General features: G+C 51.5%; 1 protein-coding gene and 1 long non-coding RNA gene across 2 annotated transcripts in view; one reads left to right on the top strand and one right to left on the bottom strand.

Annotated features, from left to right (window-relative positions):
• Positions 1 to 1,229: 1,229 nt before the first annotated feature.
• PCBD1 (pterin-4 alpha-carbinolamine dehydratase 1) overlaps positions 1,230 to 22,731 on the top strand; it is a 213,649-nt gene continuing 192,147 nt past the window's right edge. The window contains exon 1 of the mRNA XM_054204998.1: positions 1,230 to 1,233. Within this exon, the coding sequence (XP_054060973.1) occupies positions 1,232 to 1,233 (2 nt within the window). The 5' untranslated portion in view covers positions 1,230 to 1,231. The remainder of the gene's footprint in view (positions 1,234 to 22,731) is intronic.
• LOC128910948 (uncharacterized) lies at positions 5,127 to 22,388 on the bottom strand. The gene is made up of 5 exons (XR_008466948.1): positions 21,892 to 22,388; positions 11,563 to 11,861; positions 10,322 to 10,443; positions 5,334 to 5,674; positions 5,127 to 5,239 (listed from the first exon to the last, which is right to left on the bottom strand). It is a non-coding gene; the product is annotated as an uncharacterized LOC128910948 (long non-coding RNA).

The raw sequence follows: 22,731 nt of genomic DNA, 5'->3' as shown, positions 1-22,731 counted from the left end.
AGTTTATTATATGGTGGGGCCTCTTCTGCACGCGTCACCTCCTCCTCTGGTGACATTCCGAAATCCTTGCCTTCTGGCCAGTCCATGATCACTTCCAGAATTCCCGGGCGACTGGGGTTTCCCATTCGAGTTCGCTGCATGATCAGTGCAATCCACTTACTCCATGTAGCATCGGTTGCATGATGTGTGGTGGGGACCCTTTCTTTGAACATCCAACCCAGCACCGGCAGTCGAGGTGCTAAGAGGAGCTGTGCTTCTGTACCAACCACTTCCGAAGCAGCTCGAACCCCTTCATATGCTGCCAATATCTCTTTTTCTGTTGGAGTGTAGCGGGCTTCGGATCCTCTGTATCCACGACTCCAAAACCCTAGGGGTCGACCTCGAGTCTCCCCTGGTGCTTTCTGCCAGAGGCTCCAGGTAGGGCCGTTCTCCCCGGCTGCGGTGTAGAGCACATTTTTAACATCTTGTCCTGCCCGGACTGGCCCCAGGGCCACTGCATGGACTATTTCCTGTTTGATTTGTTCAAAAGCTTGTCGTTGCTCAGGACCCCATTTAAAATCATTCTTCTTCCGGGTTACTTGATACAGAGGGCTTACAATTTGACTGTAATCTGGGATATGCATTCTCCAAAAACCCACAATACCTAAGAAAGCCTGTGTTTCCTTTTTACTAGTTGGTGGAGACATAGCTGCTATTTTGTTGATCACATCCATTGGAATCTGACGGCGTCCATCTTGCCATTTTATTCCTAAAAACTGGATCTCCTGCGCAGGTCCCTTGACCTTACTTCGCTTTATAGCAAAACCAGCGTTCAGAAGGATTTGGACTATTTTACTCCCTTTCTCAAAAACTTCTTCTGCTGTGTTTCCCCATACAATGATGTCATCAATGTACTGCAGATGTTCTGGAGCTTCACCCTGTTCCAGTGCAGTCTGGATCAGTCCATGGCAAATGGTGGGGCTGTGTTTCCACCCCTGGGGCAGTCGATTCCAGGTGTATTGGATGCCCCTCCAAGTGAAAGCAAACTGTGGCCTGCACTCTGCTGCCAAAGGGATTGAGAAAAATGCATTCGCTATATCAATCGTGGCATACCACTTGGCTGCCTTGGACTCCAGTTCGTACTGGAGTTCTAGCATGTCCGGCACAGCAGCACTCAGCGGTGGCGTGACTTCATTCAGACCACGATAGTCTACAGTTAGCCTCCACTCTCCATTAGATTTTCGCACCGGCCATATGGGACTGTTAAAGGGTGAGCGAGTCTTGCTGATCACTCCTTGAACCTCTAGTTGACGAATCAGCTCATGGATGGGAATCAGAGAGTCTCGGTTAGTGCGATACTGCCGCCGATGCACCGTTGTGGTAGCAATCGGCACCTGTTGTTCTTTGACCCTCAACAACCCCACAACAGAAGAATCCTCTGAGAGACCAGGCAAGGCAGACAACTGTTTAACTTCCTCTGTCTCCAAAGCAGCTATGCCAAAGGCCCAGCGGTACCCTTTTGGGTCCTTAAAATACCCTCTCCTGAGGTAATCTATACCAAGGATGCATGGAGCCTCTGGGCCAGTCACAATGGGATGCTTTTGCCACTCATTCCCAGTTAGGCTCACTTCTGCCTCCAGTACAGTCAACTCTTGGGATCCCCCTGTCACCCCAGAAATACAAATGGGTTCTGCCCCTCTATAGCTTGATGGTATTAAAGTACACTGCGCACCCGTGTCCACTAGAGCCTTATACTCCTGTGGGTCTGATGTGCCAGGCCATCGAATCCACACCGTCCAATAAACCCGGTTATCCCTTTCCTCCACCTGGCCGGAGGCAGGGCCCCCCTAATACTGGTCATAGTATCCATTACTCACTTCTTGCATAAATGACTTGGAAGTTCCTTCAAGAGGATCAGAAGCAAGATCAAGCCTTCTGCTTTGTCTGGGGAACGGCCCACTGGAAACTGGGGCGGCACTTTTCCTGGAGGGATCCCCTTTTGTGGTTGTCCTTCCTTGCAACTCCTGTACCCGTGTCCGCAGGATCGAAGTAGGTTGTCCGTCCCACTTCCTCATGTCCTCTCCGTGGTCCCGCAGGTAGAACCACAGGGTGCCTCGTGGTGTGTACCCTCTGTACTCTCTCTCTTGAGTGGGGAAATGCCTGCTTCTAATAGCTGAGATGCTGGCCCGTGCAGGTGGGGAGTAGGACATATTCTCTTCAAGTTGCTGGACCTTCCGCGACAGTTTCTCCACAGCTGAGACAAGGGGGGAAGAGAGACTTTCTTCATATCGCCGGAGCCGGCCAGCTACCTCATCCACCGTTGGTCCCTCTTCACCTTTCCATTCCATTACTGCCAGGGAGTTGGCATATGACGATGGTGCGCTCCGTACAAACTTCCGCCACATGGGCCTTGTGCATCGCACCTCATCAGGGTCTGTGGGTAAGTCTGCATTGTCCAAGTCATAATAAATCATCTCCCGCACGGCTAATTCTCTCAGGTACTGGATACCTCTTTCCATGGTAGTCCACTTGCTTGGCTGACATACAACATCCTCGCTGAAGGGGTACCTCTCCCTCACGCCTAACAGGAGTCGTTTCCAGAGGCTGAGGGCTTGGGTCTTTTTCCCGATCGCCTTGTCAATGCCGCCTTCCCTAGACAGGGATCCCAGCTGCCTGGCCTCCCTACCCTCTAATTCCAGGCTACTGGCCCCATTATCCCAGCACCGGAGCAGCCAGGTGACAATGTGCTCGCCTGAAAGTCGGCTAAAATCTTTTCGCATATCCCGCAGCTCACTCAAGGATAGGGATCGAGTAATTATCTCTGGTTCTGCCTCTTCCTCCTGCTCTCGTGATGGCCCTGGTTCATCATCATCTCTTACTAAGCGAACTGATTTCTTTGTGTACTTCTTCTTCTGTATGGGGGCAACTGATACTGGCATGGGTTGGTTCCCTGGTTCAGTGGCAGTGGCTACCACGGGGGTTGCAGTAGCCGCAGTGTCTGTCGCAAGGATTGCAGTAGCCGCAGTGTCTGTCGCAAGGATTGCAGTAGCCGCAGGGGCCGCCGCAGGGGCTGCAGCAGCCGCAGGGGCCGCCGCAGGGGCCGCCGCAGGGGCTGCAGCAGCCACAGGGGCCGCCGCAGGGGCTGCAGCAGGGGCTGCAGCAGCCGCAGGGGCCGCCGCAGGTCTGGTTTCCATCTCTTCCCCTTGAGGGTGCTGCATAATTCTGAGCAGTGCCTGGTAGATACTGGCCAGGGCCCAGCACAGCGCGGTGAGTTGTGCCTCTCTAGAATAGCCACAGCATTTTCCCTTCAAATATTCTACCACTTTATCAGGGTCCTGTAATTGTTCAGGGGTGAAGTCCCAGACCATTGGAGGTGAGTAGTTCTCTAGGTACCTGCCCATGCTCTCCCACATGCCATGCCACCCCTGACTATCCAGCCTCGGAGCAGATCTCCGGGTGGTAGTCTTAAATAGTCGCTTAACCCAAAACAAGACCTGGAACGTATTCAGGAGACATAGCACTACGAACACGCTAGTTTGAGTATCCCAAGGATATTCAAAATTCTCAAAAGCTGTCATACCTGACCCGAAGGAGAAAAGGGAGGCAAAAGGGCTGGGGAGATTATTAACAAATTCTGAGAGACGGTGTCCAATGTACGGACAGGACAGCAAAACCGCATAAACACCCCAAAATAGCCGTCTGAACAGTGATGTTATCATATCATAAACAGATATCGCACAGGACAGCAGAATGATAATCCTCATCCCTGTTCCAGACATGGTAAACAGCATCGCAGGGAGTACATAAGCCATATAGGAATTTATGTAACACAGCCATGAGAACAAACCAAGCAACATGATGACCAGTGACTACTTACCTAATAAAATAAATGCATACAAAAAAAAACCAAAACCGTTTTTTCCACGTTCTAGTTGGATTCTGTCGTTATCTCAACCCTTCGAGCCCCACGTTGGGCGCCAAAAGGACTGCCGTGGTTTAGCCTCAGATGGCAACAAAGAACCACGTGTCGCTCGCTCGTGCCTTCCAAACACAGGAAGAATCGTAAGAAAAGGCAAGACTCTTGGGTTGAGACAAAGGCAGTTTAACAGAACAGCAAAGGGAACAGGCAAACAACAACAACAACAACAACACGGATAGGGGAATATACAAACGCGATTACGGAACCGCCGCTCCCCCCGCCGCTCGCCGCTCGCCGGCCGGACCCGGGCCGCCCCAGCCCGCTTTTAAGCAGCAACTTCCTGCCCCCTCCCCCGGCAGCTCAGGGTGGGCGTGGCTCACATGGCATGGAATACCAGGAAAAGTTAACCCTATCCCCACCGGAACCAGGACAGATGTGCTCCCCCCGCGGGGCGGGACGGTGTGGGTCAGAGTCGCCCGCCAGCTCTTTTCAGCAGAGCAAGAAGAGGGCCCTGAGAAAAGCATGGTCACGATGCCGGCAAAAATGTGTCCCTTTTGTTTTACCATCTTCTTCTGGACCGAATCTGTCAGCACTGCTGTCTCCAGCAGCAGCCCACATCTGCCCTCTTCGAGGACTTTTGCTCCCACTCCTCCATGCCCATCGTTTCCCCAAGGGATGACGTTCAAGCACGGTGGCACAAGGCACCATCGACTCCTGCCCCAGGGCCCAAGGGGGGAAAAGGGACACCAAGGTGATGTCCAGCTGCTGAAGGTCCAAGAGGTGGGGGTGAATGCCATGCTTGGGGCAAGGAGGGGCAAGCAGCAAGCAAGATCAGATCCTCTGGGGTCTGATCTAAAAACCCCTTTTAAACCCCTGATCTAAAAACCTCTAAAAACCCCTTTTATGCCTCAGACAAGGGCTGGTCAGCCTGGAGAAGAGAAGGCTCCAGGGAGACCTTAGAGCCCCTTCCAGTCCCTAAAGTGGACGCTGGCCCAGGTTGCCAGCGGTCCCTAAAGGTGGTAGGACACTGACCCAGGTTGCCCAGAGAAGCTGTGGCTGCCCCATCCCTGGAGGTGTTCAAGGCCAGGTTAGAGGGGGCTTGGAGCAACCTGGTCTGGTGGGAGGTGTCCCTGCCCAGGGCAGGGGTTTTGGAACTAGAAGATCTGTAAGGTCCCTTCCAACCCAAACCATTCTATGATCCTATGATTAATTTCTGTGACTAGTATTGGGAAATATTACCTGATTGCCTGTGCTTGCCTTTCTCACACCTCTTTCTCACACGCTGCGATGCCTGCGAACGGGCAGGGTGCGCCGCTCCCACTTGCTGCTGTTTCTCTGGCTCTATTGAAATAACAAAAAGAACAATAATGGCATTTAGGATTTATACGGCACTTCCAATTTTCAGTGTAAAAATATTAATGGGTGAACAACGCACCTGCCTTTTCCCTGAGGGGGCAGCCAGCAGGTCAACATCTGCATGCCAGCTGGTGGAGAGCTGACCCGCGGTGCGAAGCCTTTTCCATCCCACAAGTGCCCGAGGCAGCACCGACACAGAACTGGTGACCGCTTCCCTATTTTTCTCTTTATTTTTTTATTTCTTTGCACCCCTGGTTTGTGTACCAGAGGCGGTCCTGGCCCGAGGAGCTTGCAGCCTAAACTCAGACAAAGTACAGTTGATGAAGTGTAACTGGTGAGTTGATAATGGGCCCAAAACAAGGAAAATCCTCTTCTCCCTGCATTTAAAATTAAGGTGTTGCAAGAATGCATTTACTTTCCCTGAAAGAGAAAAAAAGATTTCTTTTTCACCTGTTCGGGTTTTAATTAAAAAAGAAAAGAAGAAAGAGGAAAGCGTCCACGCTGTGCCTGCTGCTTCTGAAGACCAAACCTCTGCGAGATGCCAGCAGAGGACCAAAACGCCGCCTACTCCGTGACACCTGAAGCCTCAACGCCACGCAGCTGGGTGCAGCCCACCAGAGGCTTTGACCCAACCTTCATGTGGGCAACTTCATGGTTGTCTACACCAACCTCTTAAATCTCACGCTGCTTCAGCTCCACCAGTCATAGGGTCAGCACTTCATTTGACAGAAATTGGGAGGGTGCTGAGTACAGACCCAGATGGATTTTCTTTACACGTGTTGAGGTCCTCCTCCTCCTTCCTTCAGCTGCCCTTGGTTTGACAGCTGATGGCACAGCAAACCCTTGTCTTCTCTTTGTGGCACCTTCATACAAGAAATAGCAGCCTGGAGCTCCTCTCTGTCTTGGCTGAAGCTTGAAGATCTTCACGAGCTGGCTTTCCAAGGTTAGGTGAGCCCCACCAGCCTCAGAATTAAGGTTGCCTTTCTTCTGTACAATAACTGACCCACAGCATCCCCCTCTGCCTTATCCAGAGCTACCCTATGGAAACGGGACCTCCGTGTTCTGCTCTGCCAGAGTACTCCCCATTTTGTAATATCCCAACGCAAGACTAGTCAGCTCTTCAGGTGGCAGAAATGTCAACACAACTCAACGTCTTCTCTGGCCCGAGATCCACTGTGGATACTGGAGTCACATCAGTCACAGCACAAAAAAGGATGTGTGCAGACGGTTATCAGATCTGCTCTCCTCACTCTCACTTCTTGTCCTGTCTCGGAAAGGGAAGCACTATTTATTATACCTTTTTGCTGCTTCTAAACACAATCAACCATTTCTTGGCATTTCATCAAAGATAAATAGCCTGATCATCAATGTGGAAGGAAAAATTCCCCTCGGCTTCTTCTGCTGCAGCACGAAAACTCCCAGAATATCAACACGGGTGGACGGTTTTAAGTTTCTTCCCACCTTTTTCCCTTGTCTTTTTCTCTGCCAGGAGACCGGGCTTCAAGTATGGGTTCCCTTCTGGGGTTAACGCTCCTTTCCCATCCTCCGGAGAATCATCTCTCTGGCACGGGTTGCGCAACACCGCCTTGGCCATGTCTAGCAGCACGGCCCTGAAATATTTAGAGCTTCGTGTGCTAAATCCAGAGCTGTGGAGCCACGGGGGAAGAGGCTAATGGCACGGAGGACGCCTTCCGAGCTGCAGCGTCGCCGCCGCCGAGGCAGAAAGCCATGGAATGAGGGTCCTAGGGATGGTGTTGGCTGAGAAGCAGCAACACGCGCGCGGTGGCTTCCCTCGCCCCGCTTGTTCGGCGCCTAAATAGAGGGTTTCAGTTTCAAGAACCATTAATCCGGCATCTTTCATCGACTCCAAAATGAAGCCAAACCAAAAAAAAAACCCAGGAGAGAGCGGCGGCGGTGGTGGGGGGTTCTTTTCCCTTTTAAAAATTTGTAAGCGTGTGCGTTTAGCGCTCATGAAAATGTCAAATCCAAAGCAGAGGGAACTAGTACATCATCTGTCAAAACTGCAGCTGGGTTTAGCAGCTCAGCATGACATTATAACGGAACAACGCGGAAAAGGAAAGAAAAAAAAACCAAAACAAACCTCAAGAAGTGTACAACCCAGCACGAAACAGAGAAGATGAAGGCCTGCCTGGCATATCAGAGGTCATTAGGAATAAAACTGACACATAAAACTGAGAGTAAAATACACAGCAAGTTTGCAGGAAGGGCCATACTGTCTTAAAGGCTATTTCTGTCATTGCCTTATGCTACAAATATCCTTCTGCTATAGGACACGGAACAGCGCACACACTTCACCGTCTCTCTCGGGTCTGTGGCTCCTCTTGTCTACATCTTCCTCTAGCCTTCCTCTGAATAACCAAAATTAGCATCTCTGTGGTTTCCACCTGTGGATCTCAAAGAGCCCCCAGAGCCCTGTTTTTCCCCATCTTCATGGGAAGGAGAGTGGAGAAAAGCAAATGACTTGACCCAAGGTCACATGGTGGTGGTGGATCCTGAAATCACGATGCTCCATGAGCCCTTCAGTGCAGGTACTGAGCTTCCTACAGACCCGCACATCTCTCCCTTTTCTCTTCTAAGTCCCCCAGAAGCCTTGCTCAGGCCCATCCCCAGCAGCCCCCTCAGCTGGCTGTGCTCCTGGGACCTCCACATCCCTCCATGACCTCACCGCTTCTCTGAGTTTGCTTTCTCGCAACGTTTCCGAGCACTCTGGGGAGCGGGACCTTGTATTTTTAGCGCTTGGGCCGTGAAGTGCTAAGCAAATTCCCAGTGACATATTATCAATAGTCAGCGCTATTAAAAATTTCTCCAAACTCCAGAGAAAGCCAGCCAAGTACCGAGCAAAAAGCAGTCAATTTTGAGTCACTCCAGTCCACGTTCCTCTGGTCTTTTAAGAGACGGTTACATGGAGGCACACACAGGGGATGGCGATGGGCATCTGGATGTCCTCCTGGGGCTCATGGAATGTTTTGCCCCAGCAGCGAGCGAAGGTCTGGGCTGGCGCAGCTGGAGGGGCAGCACGCCTCGTGCTCCACAGCAGCTTGGTAAGACTTGCCTTAGGTAGAGACAAGGCAAAGAGCCCTTTGCTCCGCAGGGACGACGGAGACCGGGGCTGGAGGAACTGTTTGCTATAAATCTACTATAATTACAGGCAGGTGCCCTCAGGGAGACCCACGCTGCTGCCGCAACAGCGAAGGGGAAAGCTGGGTGCGAGAGCGGGGAGGCGGGGGCTCCCCTGCCACCCCCGCCCTCAGTCCGGCACGTGGGGGTCTTGCTTGGCCAAGTACGGGTGACCGGCTCTCTGCTGCTGGCTCAGCGCTGTCATTTAGAAAGAATTAAGTAGCGTAATCGTATCTTCCGAAGCAGGTAATGCCGCCTGATTACGAGTAGGGGAGGGGGAATTAGAAGCCAAGGCAAAGACAGAGCTGTTTAATGGACCCATTAGAGGGCATTAGCTGATAATGACAGGACATTGCTGGCATTTTAAAGAGAGGTAGCGCGCACAGGCGCAGCCCGAGCTGTAGGCTTGGGGTGTCCGTGTGCCTCTCCATCTGTCATGCTGTCTCTGGCCAGCTGTAGTGCTTCTCCGGTCTCCCAGGGAGCGATCCCTACATGGTCTCTCAAGCCTTGTTTGGTGCTGGAGGAGGCACGAGGGGGTTGGAAGCTGGAGGGTGGCAAGATGACTGTCCCCAGGGTGCATTTTTGGCACATGAAGCCGTGCAGGAGCAGCTGCATCACAGCCACTTTGCAGCGGGCATGGGAGCCCCGATACTGCAACCCCAAAACTTCCCTACCCATGGGTCATTCCTGCCCTCTCCTCACTGATCTTTTGGGTGACTTGTGCCACTACCCCCCCAGGACCCATCCTTGCTTCCAACACCTAGCTACAGTGCCGAGAATCATAGAATGGTTTAGGTTGGAAGGGATCTTAAAGATCATCCAGTTCCAACCCCCTGCCCTGGGCAGGGACACCTCCCACCAGACCAAGTTGCTCCACGCCCCGTCCAACCTGGCCTTGAACACCTCCAGGGATGGGGCAGCCACAGCTTCTCTGGGCAACCTGGGCCAGGGGCTCACCACCCGCACAGTGAAAAATTTCTGATTCAGATCTCATCTAGATCTCCCCTCTTCCAGTGTAAAACCGTTCCCCCTTGTCCTGTGGCTCCCCTCCCTGATCCAGAGTCCCTCCCCAGCTTTCCTGGAGCCCCTTTAGGGACGGGAAGGGGCTCTGAGGTCTCCCCGGAGCCTTCTCTTCTCCAGGCTGAACCCCCCCCAGCTCTCTCAGCCTGTCCTCACAGCAGAGGGGCTCCAGCTGTCTCAGCATCTCCAGGGCCTCCTCTGTCCCCGCTCCAACAGCTCCGTGTCCTTCTGCTGTTGGTGCCCCAGAGCTGGAGGCAGCACTGCAGGGGGGTCTCTCCAGAGCGAAGAAGAGGGGCAGGATCCCCCCTCTTGCCCTGCTGCCCACTCTGCTGGGGATGCGGCCCAGGGTGCAGGTGGCTTTCTGGGCTGTGAATGCACCTTGTCAGCTCACGTTGAACTTCTCATCAACCAACATCCCCAAGTCCCTCTCCTCAGGGCTGCTCTCCATCCATTCTCCACCCAGCACGGATTTGTGCCCGGGATTGCTCTGACCCAGGTGCAGGACCTTGCACTTGGCCTGGTTGAACTTCATGAGTTTCGCACGGTCCCACCTCTCCAGCCTGCCCAGGTCCCTCTGGATGGCATCCCTTCCCTCCAGCACATCAACCACTGCACACAGCTTGGTGTTGTTGGCAAACTCACTGAGGGTGCACTCAATCCCCCTGTCCACATCACTGACAAAGATGTTAAACAGCACCAAGTCCCAATACCAACCCCTGAGGAACGCCACTCGTCACTGGTCACCACTTGGACATCGAGTGGTTGACTGCAACTCTTTGAGTGTGGCCATCCACTGCTAGACATCGAGAAGTGCCAGTGACTCTGTGAATGTCACCTGAACCGCTTGCTGCTTTCCCCAGCTAATTCATCAACCACCACCTCTGACACCCAGGATTCATCATCGCTCACCCGGGCTGGGGCGAGAGGAAGGCACGGGGCCAGCAGCACTTCCAGGAGCACCGATGTTCCTCTTCCCTCCTATTCGGTCCGGCCAAAGAACATTGGCTTCTCCAATCGGTGAGGCAGATACACTTAAAAACAAAGAAATAAATATAAGCCAAACCACAGCTCTACAAATAGGACCCAGTTGGTGGGGAGGATGATATTTAAAGACTCCAGAGAAATGGAGATGCGAGCAAATTGGGTACACATGAGGTGGGGAGGGTGGCCAAAGAAGCCCAAACAAAATTTCTGGTGGATCTAGCATTGCTTTGTCTTTTAGTACTGGTTCCTGAAAAGAGGATATCCCCTCTCTGTGTCTGCTCACCAGCAGCTCTGCATGAGGGCACAGCCCAGGGCTGATCAAAGACCGGCGAAGCACACCACAGAGCTCTGTGCCACCTGGAAAAGAACCTGGCTTGGCCCCGGGGCAAGGGTAAGATGGGGAATGGCAGGAAACGGCGGGGGAGGAATGATTTGGGGTGGATGGGTAATTCAGGATGGAACCCCTCCCTCCACACCCCGAGGAAGCCACGGCTCCAGCTGATCACTCAGGTGGTGCTTCCCCAGCGCAGGATGCAGTTATCCCTCCCGGGAACCAGAGAGGGACCTTGCACGGGCAGCAGCCTGGATGATTGATATAACCTGTTCAAGGATGCGCTTCTTGCTTGCTTTCTCCCTTCTTTTCCTTCGTTGTCCTCCTTTCCACGTCCCCCGCCCCTTCTTTTCCCTGCTGGGTCTTTTCAGTCAGTAATTACAGCTGAAGTGGACAATCTGTCTTTTTATTTTTAGGCTGGATGCACTGCCAACAGCCACTGGGTTGCCGGAATGAGGCAGCAGCGATGGCTGCGTGGGGAGGGGGCACGTTGTGGGGTATCAGTCTCCTTGCACAGGGCAGATATACCCCTCTGGTGTAGGTGTGAGAGCAGGTCCAGGGGTGGATGCCCATGCAGATGCTTTCTGAGCATCCTTTCGACCCGTACCCTGCAGCTTTTGGGGGTGTTGGGACAGCACCTACACCCAGGTTTGGCAAAACAGGCAAAATTTTGGGGTATTAAATTGTGAAACCACAGCGTGGCCAATCCATGCGTGGTTGCCAGCTGACCTCGGAGCATGATCTGTCTTGTTTCTCATACCCTGTCCTTCAGCATCCACCTTGGGATGCTGTCGAGACAGGGCAGGAGTACAGCCCCCCCGGCGCAAGTCCTTACTTTGGGCATCCCGCAGATTTTCCTCCTCGGCTTTGGGTTAGTCAGCTCCTGCCTCCCAGCTCAGTTTTCTTCCCCTTGCCCCATCTTTTCTGCTCGCCTGAGCAGTTTTGCTCATGAACCCTTGCACCTCGATCGATGGGAGCGCAGTGGGAGACGCGCACAGGGTGTGGGTGGGAAGGGACGGTCCCAGGGATGCGGTGAGTGGTTTGGCAGCAGCATTAGCACCTACTCCCTCTGTGTGTGTTTCGCTAGACGCTGTCTGCGATAGCCCCGCGTCCATGTGCCAGTGAAGATAAATCCTTGATTCAAAGAGAGGCAGCAAGAAACAGCAGAAAAAGGAAGAAAACAATTAGAGTGACTTATGATTTAAGGGAAGAAATTCAAAGTGTCTCTCTCATTCCCTCCTGGGCAGCTGGAGAGTTTTATCCTCTTCCAGCTCAGCGAGATGCTCAAACCCCATAGCTCCTGTTGTTTCTGAAAGGAGGGGTTTGATGGGGGCCGGGAGAGGAGCAGCCCCTCCAGCTCTCCCCTCGGCTGTCACCTGGGAGAGGCAGCATCTCACTTAACCCACGCTCAGCTGGCCAGATGGATCAGTTGGATTTTTAAGCTCGCCTTGGCAAAGCTGCCCCAAGGTTGGGGTTAAATCCCTGCCCCAGTGCAGCCGGGATGCACAGCAGTCCCCTGGGCTCGACACCAGAGAGAGTGGCTACCACTGGGGAGTGGAAACTCGGGGGAGGAGAGACAGGAGAGCAAACTTCACCCTCAAGAAGTATTCCGGTTGTTTGGTTTGTTTTTTGTTTTTTTTTTAAATCATAGAATCATAGAATCTTCATGGTTGGAAAGGACCTTTGAGATCATTGAGTTCAACAAAACAACCTACAATCTCTGCCACTAGAGCATGCCCTGAAGTGCCAAATCTACACATTTCTTAAACACCTCTAGGGATGGTGACTCAACCACCGCCCTGGGCAGGACGTTCCAGTGCCTGACCACTGTATTTTAAAGATAAAATTTAAAGAATAATTTTAAAGATAAAAAATAAACCAAACCCAAGGAGGTGACCAGTGGAAGAGGGGTGACGGTAGCCATGTGGGGTGCAATGCCACACCGCAGGACAGCCCGCTCCTCCGTAATGCCCCAGCTACATTGCAGAGACACGGGAAGAAAGCTGGTGGGAGCAGAACACGAGGTCTGAGCAAGCCAAAGCACTGTGCCCACCGGTTTGGCGTGGCCAATATGTGTCCAGCCTCCATGGAAGCCAAATGCATCCTTGGAGCTTGGCACGTGAGGTTGCACCTGCCCTGTAGCTTGGCAGAAATGCCGTACTACGACCTCTTCTGCTTGGAGATCAGGAGAGCAACCCAAAGTGGCTTTCTCCAGCCCTCGGGGGCCAGGATCCGAGATGCACACACCACTTTTTCCACCACATTTCAGTCCAGAAGTGGCCTCATGTCTTGGTTTCTGCCCCCCCCCGCCCCCGGCCCCTTCCCACTTTGCAGATGGTTTCTTTAACATGAAGAAGGCCAAACAGACAAGAAAAGCAGGAAGGAGCCCTAATGCAGAGTCAGAGCAAGGAACCTGTGAAGTACAAGATGGGCTATTTCGTTCAGCAAGCGCTCATTAGTAAAAGATATTGTTGCCTGCAGGGAGACGGCTTCTGGGTGATTGAATGTAGAACCGTTTGGAACAAATTCAATAAAACCCGGCGTGCCTTTTGCTTTTAAATATGCTGTTTTCTCTAAGCTGGCGTTTTTTCCGTGGAAGCGCATTGATTAAGGCCAGGAGTTCGCCAGGGAGGCTTCCGAGGCGAGATGCCGGGCACGGTTGTCACCTGGAGCCAGGGGGAGGTCGTGACCCACAGCCCGACCTGTCTCATCTGGAGACAAGCATTTCAACACGGTCCTCTCTGACAACCATCCGAAAGGCTTTGGTTGTGCTCCGGCATGAAATGTAGCCTCAGAACCTCAAAGTTTGCTGCAAAGCCTGTTCTGGGGCTTTTGAGCCGTCCAAAGCGGAGGGCAAGCCTGGTTTTAATCGCCTTGATTTCCCATGCCTTTTGCCCAGTGATCGCACATGCCCATAGTGCCAGGCTGTCAGGCAGAGCATTCTCAATGGATTCTCTCTTTATTTTCATTTATAAGAGCCTTCAGGACAAATTTACTTGCTGGGGTGCAGACTAGCCATTCCCAGTTACGACTACGAGTGAATAAAAGTGCTGGAGCCCCCGCTTTAATTAAAAGACATGATATCTGTTCCTACCTAGAGTGCAACAGCAACAATAGCAGGTTATTAGGAGAAGTAATATCAATCTAATCCAATCTGATCCGATCTGTGCAGTTATTAGGCCTAGCTAACTATTGGTATCGATTTTATTACTAATATCACTGCCGCAATAAGAAATCAACCACAGCGCATAGTTTTGCATCATTCTTCACGCTGTTCATCTGTTTGGCTTCAGATCAGCTGGATGTTCTTCCCCCGTTGCTCAAAATCCATGTACCTCTCTCCTTTCTTGGGTTTTACCTCCTTTTCCTTCATCTTTACCTCTTTTCCCTTCATCTTTGCCTCTTCCTCACCGTTATCTTCTCTTCCTCCTCTCTCTTGGGTTGCCCCTTGCCCTCTATAAAACAACTGCATGAGAGATCAAAGCCAACGCATAAATTTCCCTTACTCTGAATTCAGCCAAAGAAGCTTCCAGCAGTTATGAGTCAGCGACACAAGATAGAGCTGCTGGTCACCGAGAGAAACTGCCAGGAATTTGGGGAGGATGAATCACCCTCAAAGATGGCTGAGAAGAGAGACAGGGAGAGAGAATCTCTGGTCCTTCCTCGCCGTCATTCAGCTCATTTTTGCCCCAGGTTCGAGCAAGGAGAACAACATGGGAACGTTCTTGCATCTCCCCATCGGAAGCGGCTCGGAGTTGAACGAGCTTGGCGCCAGACAAGCTCCCACCGTGAGGCCCCACGTGGTGAGCTGGGAGGGTGCTTGTCCTCAGGCTTTGGCTCCTGCTGTTCCCAGGGAGTTAAATTTAAACTCCGGGTTAACTGCAGCTTCCTTGTGAAGATGTCTATCACCTCGTGTGCCTTTCAGCCTCTTCCTTCTTCACTCAAAGAAAATAACAGCTCACGCCGCTCCCGGGCTCTGAAAAAGCCCACATAATTGGTACACTCTCCATAAAGTACATCTCAACCAAGAGCATGGCTATTTGGAGCGCGAAGGGTGGCCTCGTCTTTTCAGAAGGGTCATGGGTTGACAACATCGTTTATTTCCCTCAGCGTTTGTCCAAGAAATAAAAAACAACATCCCAGCTCCTCCAAGCCAAGCCTGGTAGCACCAATTTAGGGCACATCTGGAGGACGAGGACAGGTTTCCACCCCACAGCCATGCAAAAGCCTCTGCACTAGCCTTGACCTTCTGGGGATTAACCACCTCTCAGGTTCCCTTTTTCTTTTTTTGCCCCACGTCTCGGTAGGGTGAAGGATTTTAACACCAAACTGCAGAGATTTGGGAAACGTGGGGTCTGTCCCGGTGATCCTACGCATCCTCAGCCACCTCGCCATTCGCGTCTGAGCAGAAAATTGCCGTGTCATCAATTTAGTGCAGGCAGTATCTTGAGGGCCAAAACCAGTCTATGTTGCCGTTTTGCTTCCTGACTCGGCAGCCTTGGTCAGGTCCTGCTACTGGCTATCATTAACATCATTCTCTCTCTCACAACACATAAATAGCAATACTAGGAGTCATACACACTTATAAATAAATATAAAAGGAGCACCAATTCAGCCGTGAATACAAAGCTTAAGGATACCGCATCTCATTCCTGTTTGCCGCCTCGAGCATCAGGAACTGACGATCAAAATTCACCAAGGGCCAAAAATATTAGTTTAATATTTGTGTGTGCTCAGCTTCTTCTTGTGCCGGGATGACAAACAGCTTTGCGAAGGCATTGCCAGAGGCACTAACACTTCCATTCTCTCTCTCACTGATTCTGGCACACAGAGGGATCTTTTCAAACTGATAAACGCTTTCATTTTTGTCTTCGCTGAAAGGACTTCCTCTATGGGGTAATGTTTTGCTAGAGGACATGATTTAAGAGCAGAGATATGGTTGTGATTCAATATTGTCCTCAGGAATTCCTTGTAAAGTCAAGGGAGAGACAAATTCTGACGTTACGGGATTACCTGAGCCCCGTTTGAATTTCTCGGAGCCTTTCTGGAGCAAGAATCAGGCAACAAACCCACAAAGTCCGTGACGCCTTTTCATGTGGCGTCTGGAAGCTTCTGCTCCCAGGTGGAACAGCAGCAACACCGTCTTTCTTGTGGGTTACATCCTGACCCGCAGGAGAAGATGCAGAAGTGAGGGGAGAAAAGGAAAAGAGGAGAGCGAGCTTTTCCAACCCCTCTGTTCGGGTCAGCTTAAAGCAGATGGAGTTCAGAGCAGCTGCAGTGTCAGAGTGGGTTCCCTACTTGGATTGCATCAACCATCGACCAAGAGTTGGCAAGTTAATCCAGGAGGAAAAGACGACCAACCCCGAGGAACAGATGTACAGATTTTCTCTTTGCTCTCCTTCCTCATGGCCTTTTTGTTGCTGAGAAGCAGGATGCCCCGAGCCGATGTACACCAGGAACCCAGACAAACAACAAACGGCCAGCAGAAACCTGCTACAGAAACAGATCCGCTCACCTGGGGCGAGCTCAAGGGTGGCTGTTTGATTGAGCTACCTTCTTGCATGACAAGGGGATGGGTTCAAACCCCACTCCTGCTGCCGTGAGGGCACGCCTGTCACCCCCCAGACAGCCCAACATCGACTCTCGGGTAGCAGCTCCCTCCTAACAATAACATTCTTATTTCTGGCCTCAGGCAAATATGTTTTGGACACATTTCTGGCTGAGATGGGGAGAAGAACAATGCTGTCTCTCTCTTCGCCAAGGTGGGCTGTGGCAAGGTAAAGTCCTGCTTTGACGCTGAATCACAAAGCTTTGTATTTACCTGTCAATATCCCAGTTGGATTCTGCTTCTATATATTTAATTCGAGATGAGTACTGCAGGACCTCTTTTGTTAGCTGGATACCTCATGCACGTCGTTGTTATTTCTTTCATAAAAATCAATAAAGGCTTAGGAACAACAACCACCAATAATAACAGTACATCTCTCTTTGTGTACGACTTGCCAAACAACTCAGAAAAGCAGCAGACAACAGCCCAAACGGAAGACAAAAAAATAAATAAATAGCGGCTTCCAAATCAGACCAGGTCTATCAACCTGTCCCCTACGGAAAAAGTTTCTCACCCACTTAAAGCTGAGGCACCGTCTCAGCCCACAAGAAGTCAGCGGCAGAGGGTGAGGAAGGGTAGGGATGCTCAGCAGACAAGGCACCAGACACAGTTCCTCTAATTTGGTGTCCCAGTCCTCTGGCCTGCGAAGCATTGCCAAAAAACAGCCAGAAATTTAACAGCACCGCTTTGAAAGCCATAGGCAAACCATCGCTATTGCCCCAGGAGGGCACTGACACAACTCAAGGAGACACATCTCCGTCGTGTTCTCTATCCCGCTTTGAAACGGGAAGAGATGACGAAAGATTTCCCTGCCATCCACCTCCAAGAAACAAACGAAGAAGCAGGAGCTGAAACTACCCAGGACCCCTACAGTTTGGTTCCAGAGTTTTATTTAATTACCCTACATGAGAGGTGAAAAAAAAACCAACCGCACTTTCTGCTCTCCTTGTGCTCTCGTGAGTTGTTTCTCCAGCTCCAGCTGGGACTCCCATGGACCACCCAGTCCCAGGCATGGCAGGATCAGGGCAACCACAGGGTCGCTGCTGCAAGGAGACCCTGGTGGCTTAGACTTTGCTGCGCTGGTGCTCAGAAAGCCTGGGCAGGAGATGGCACAGCCCCCGGGGTCAGGGGCTGCCCAGCTGGGCTCCGGGTCACCACCAACTTCAAGTGACCTACAGCAGGCTCAGCGCCCCTTCACAAAAAAGCCATTCCTCTCCCCTCCGCCAAAACCCATTTCCCAGGGGACCACTCGCTCAGCCACAACCTGCGCTTCACATTTACCAGGTTTCCAGCACCTGGGTTAAAGAAAATATATAACATTCTAATGCTATTGTTTTAAAGGTTAATGCATTCCCAGCCACAATTGCCAGCAGAGATTTCAGCCCAGGAACAATCACCCGGTGGCAGGAAAGTATTGAGCAGATGACCTAGGTCTTTCCATCTCTAATTTTTATGCATGCATGACTCCTTTTTTCATTTCTTTCCTTTTCCGGTTCACCCATCCAGAGTAATATAAAAACTAAGGCTAAGCACAGCTGGGGTTTTATCCGCGTCACAGCTATTCCGCACACAGCATCAGCACGTACGGCACCACCTATGCGCCTCCGCTATTCTTCCTTCCCATCATCTCCACTATTTTTCCTCCCCATCTCCGCTATTTTTCCTCCCCATATGAAGGATCGCTGCTGTTACCACACGCAGCCCAAGCTGCTGCCGGCAGGCATCTCTCCTGACTTCCCAGGCATTCCCACACGCAGCTTTCAGAAACCAGGAGGCTGCTCCGAGCGCAACAAGATAAGGAAATTCAAACATCAAAAAGAAGGAAAAGCTGCTGCCCTTGAATATATTAACAGCTGATGAAAAGACGGACTCTACCTCTCCAAAACCTTCTCCTGTGCTGAGAAGATGCAGAAAGCAAATAGTAGCACTGCCAGAAAGCCTTTCAGCTCTTGAAACGAAGGAAAAATAAAAGTTTAGAGGGTTAGCAAACCCTAGCCTTAAATACAGCAGACCCGAAGCTTCTTCCACCAAAGCCTTGTGGCAGAGACCCAGCAAAAAAGAGCCCCCACCACACCAGCAGCTCCTCAGGTCTTCCCTTTTTATCCCCAGCAGCTGTGTCCGCTCCATTAAACGGTGTTAGCTGGGACGATGCCTCACTTGTTAACCCACCCCAGCTTGCCTCCGGCCAGCTGAGCAGCAAACGAAGCTTGGGGACCGGACCGACCCGACCCCAACAGCAGCACCTAGAGAACCTCAGAGACGGCCGGTGCTCACAGCAGAGATGAATTTCTTAAAGAGAGCGCTTTGGAGAAAGAGTCATACTTTTCTGCGTTAGAAGAAGAGGGTTCATTAGATGTGGAACTGCACTCTTGGGCACGTGGAAATGTGCTGTACTTGTTTAACCCAGCAGTTTTTTAATGACACTTATAGGAATGTTATCAGTCTTCATTTCGAATGTGGAGCCCGGGTTTTCGTTTTCCTATGGCTCTGCTGGTGCTGAGAAAAGGTGAAAGCGCCCCTAAGTCTTACACCCAGGTAAACCCCCCTCTCCCCAGGAGCACAGGGAGGGGGGGCAGGGGATGCCAGGAGGAGGACTCGGACCACCCCTGAGAAGATGGTCCAGGAGGAAGCATGGAGCATTCTTGGAGGGGGCGTGAGACCCTCCAAGGAGCTTAAACGTCACAAGATAACAAATTTTAGCCAAACATTGCCCTCCTTTTCATGCTCGGGTTTGCTAGTCTTGGTCTCATCGCAGCCCAGAGGAACCGGAGCTGGTGTGAGCATCCAGCCTGGGCAGAGCTGTGTTGCACAATCTCCCGGCCTTCTAAATTCCAGGTCAGTCTGATCCAGGGCTAAAATTCACCCCTGTGCCAGACCCAACACAAGGTATCAACAGGCTCCTGTGGAGGGATCGAATGTGCTTAATGCTGGCCTCGACCCAGGGCTGAGCTACAACGGGAGACACAGGAGCAGGCAATACAACACTAAACGGAGCAAATTAGACAGGAGAAAGGCACAGCTAAGGTGACTCAGACGAAATTTAGGCCATCAAAACACTGCCCTGCTGTTTCCTACCGGGCTGGTGACTTTGAAAGCTCAAAGGCTGCCGGTGGGAAACAGGAGAGGTAAGGATGGAGGTTGTGTCACCGTGGCCTCAATATCCACAGCCCAATAGAGCCTCCCGATAGGGACCAGGTGCTTTCCTTTCAGAGAGAAAAAACAGACACCAGCAAAAGCAGAACTAGTCAAATTTTTATTTATTTTTTTTTTTAATTTTACCCCAACCAGTGTTCTGGAGGAAGGGGTGGGGGGGGGAAAGGCTTTTTCATCCAAATGCAATTTTCTATGGGAATTACATTATCTTGATGTTTTCTCCCCTTGCTTCTTGTTGGTGTTGAAGAACTGGCATGCACAAATTATTTTATTTTTTAATAAAAAAAAAAAAAGATATTTTTATGTTGGATAGCTGAGAGCTGAACTGTTTTGATCAACTGGATGAAAGCGGTCAGGAAAATTCCAGATCAAATATGATAAAATGTCCAAGTGAAATGGTGCTTTTTGGCACTCAGGGCTCCTTTCCGAATAAAAAAAACCCGTTGACACCAGGGGGAAGGGCAGAAGGGACGAAAACCTGTCCTAGCAAACCCCACCACTAACTCCCCTTAAATTTGCAAGATAAATAATTTTTTTTTTTTTTTTTTTTTTTTGTGGCAAAGGTGGTCTCACCAGATTACAACAACCAACGGCGGGGGTGGGGGGGGGAACCCCATGATAATACCTAGTTATTCAAATATAGATAATCAGAGGGAAAAACCACCTCTGGTGCCGCATTAGGCAGTTTTGCTGTTATGGGTCCGACACCTCTCTGTGCTCAGGAGGGGACAAAGTGGGCAACGCGGTCTCCCGCATCGCCCCAGGATTAAGGGATTACCATTAATTAATGCCGCGGCTCCGCCAGGGCCCTGCCTGCATTGCCTGCGATACAGTATCTTTCCATCGGAAAGAGCCAGATGGATCTGAATTCCCAAAATCTCCGAGATGGAGAAAGAGCAGGTAGGAGACAGGCAGTGCGGGGTACGGGGCGAGCCGGATATGGAGACTGGAGGGCTGTGGATCATCAGAGAGGAAACCGAAATCTCGGTAATTTTTTTTCTCGTTTCTTGGGATCCCGCTCCATGTTTGTACGTCAGCACCTGTCTGCCCGTCCCCTGCTATCGGCTTTGCACTCTGTTTCCTTCTAAAGCAAACCTGGCAGAAGGCTAGCGCTCTCAAAGTAGCAAATCCCCACCAATCTGGGGCAAACGCCACAAAAGAGGGTTTCTGCATGCCCTCACCAAAGGCAAAACAAAGGTGACACCACGGGAGAGGGCTTTTGTGGAAAGAGGGTTGAAGCGGCTCGGTTAATGGCAGGAAAGGTCAGTTAAATGGGGAGGAGAAGATATCTCCTCATCTCCTCCAGGGAGATAGCTCCTCCGCTCTCCGCTTCCCATCAGATACCCACCCCGTGGCATCTACTACTGCGACACCATGAAAACAGCAAATCCTCCACCTCTCCTGGCCTTTGCGAGATCCGGGGACCGAGATCTTAACAGTGACTGATGAAAGCAAGCCGTCCCTGTCCCCCGGCACTTTGGATCACCTTCATTTCCCAAGAACAGCTGCTTGGCGCTACCCAAAACCCCCCATCGTTGCAGTCGGATACGCTGTCCTTGCAACGGCGAGTCACCTCCGAAAGCCTAACCCTTGAATAACCAGGTCCAAAGAGGGAAACGAGCCACGTCGCTGGGAATAGAGACTTATTTGCCCCAAGTATAGGATATGGTGGTGGTGCAGCAGCCCTCGCCTAGCCCCAGGGTACGCGGGGACGTGCCCAGCCTGTGGATCGCATGGCGTGCCTCCCAGGTGCGGTACCTCGCGCTCAGCAGGTGGCAAGCATCCATTATCTCAGCCCATCTCGAGAAGAAAACATCAAACGTGTTTACCAGACAGCCTGGCCAAGCAGCGTCAGGAGGGGGAGATGAAGGTGTCAGACGTAGCAGGAGCCCAGCTGATATTGTGTTCTCACTCTTGCTTTTCCCCCCCCGCCCCATATTAATTAAAAAAAACAAAAAACAACACTTTCCTGAGGACAAAGTGGCTAATTTCACTTTGGAATCAAACCACCAGCAGCATAAAGCAAAGCCGGATGCCCTGCAGAGCTCCCAGGCTTTAACTGTGTCTGAATCCAAGCACGTTAACGTAGCAGAAGGTCTGTCAACAGAGAACAGCGCACCTGTAGAGCATCCCGACCTGCAGGATGCTGTATCAGGAGCCAGGAGACCAGGACCGCTCTGATACCACCGTGGCACGAGAAGTTCCCTGGGATAGTCCTCCAGGGTCTACCTGTCCTTTCCTCGTTGACAGAGGTCTCTCAGCCACAACCTTCACTTCTAAACAAACACCTCAGCTTAGCATTGCCCAACCTCTCCGCCCTTTTGAGCCTTTCCTGGTGGCACTTCGAAGTTGTCATACACACATTACACGCGTAGTTGGTTGCGCATCCCCCGTCCCACGTACCCGCCTCGGCGTGTGTAGGCACAAACGGTGGTACGCTGCGATAGAGGTGCTTTTATTCAGGTGGATGGATGCTTTCGGCATGTGTAAAAGAAGAAAAACCTCCTTCCCGCAGCCCCACAGCCTCGGGCAAGGCGTCTGGAGTGGGCATCATACCGGTGGGCTTCACTTCGTTCCCGGCCAGCAGCCCAAACGGCCCCGTCCCACGTTGGGCTCTTTGTCTTCCTGCTTTTTTCCCCGCCCTGAAAAATAAAGTAGACGAGGAGGGCCTGGTTAACAGCTGATTTCCCCCCTTCTCTTAAATCGCCACGATGAAAAGCTTTCTTCCTGAAGGCTGCTTCATGAAAGACCCAAAGGGTTTTTTTTACTCATTTGTCCCTTTAAAAAGGAACCCATTATCTGTTTTAAAAGATGTGAGCGTACGGGTGAAATCCTCGCCAACACTCCGTCTCCTGAACCTGCGCTCTGCTGATTTTTCCAGATAACCCAGAGCTACAGAAACCCACCAAAACGAGCAAAAGCAGTAGTTCTGGCAAACTCCATCCCAAAAACCTCTGAGATTCAGCCGCCCCCCCCCTCACCCCGAGAAACACGGGGTTTCCAATGGTGAGATGCTTTCCTCCAGGCGAGGTGGCCCCTTTCCTCCTTGGAGAGGTTACGGCTGCTCCAAAACCGGCACTTTCGGAGCTTTAAGTCAAAGCACGCTGGGCTTTGAGTGCTGTCGGAAAAGAAATACAGCACGCACAGCCCTTTTAATGTGTGTTAGCCAAATAAATGTTCCTATTTCAAGGCAGGTGAAGCAATAATAAATACCAGGTAGGAGAAGTGAGCTTGCCGTACCTT

This window comes from Rissa tridactyla, chromosome 6 (assembly GCF_028500815.1).
Source record: "Rissa tridactyla isolate bRisTri1 chromosome 6, bRisTri1.patW.cur.20221130, whole genome shotgun sequence".
Classification (NCBI taxonomy): domain Eukaryota; kingdom Metazoa; phylum Chordata; class Aves; order Charadriiformes; family Laridae; genus Rissa; species Rissa tridactyla.
This window is presented reverse-complemented; position numbering and strand designations above follow the sequence as displayed.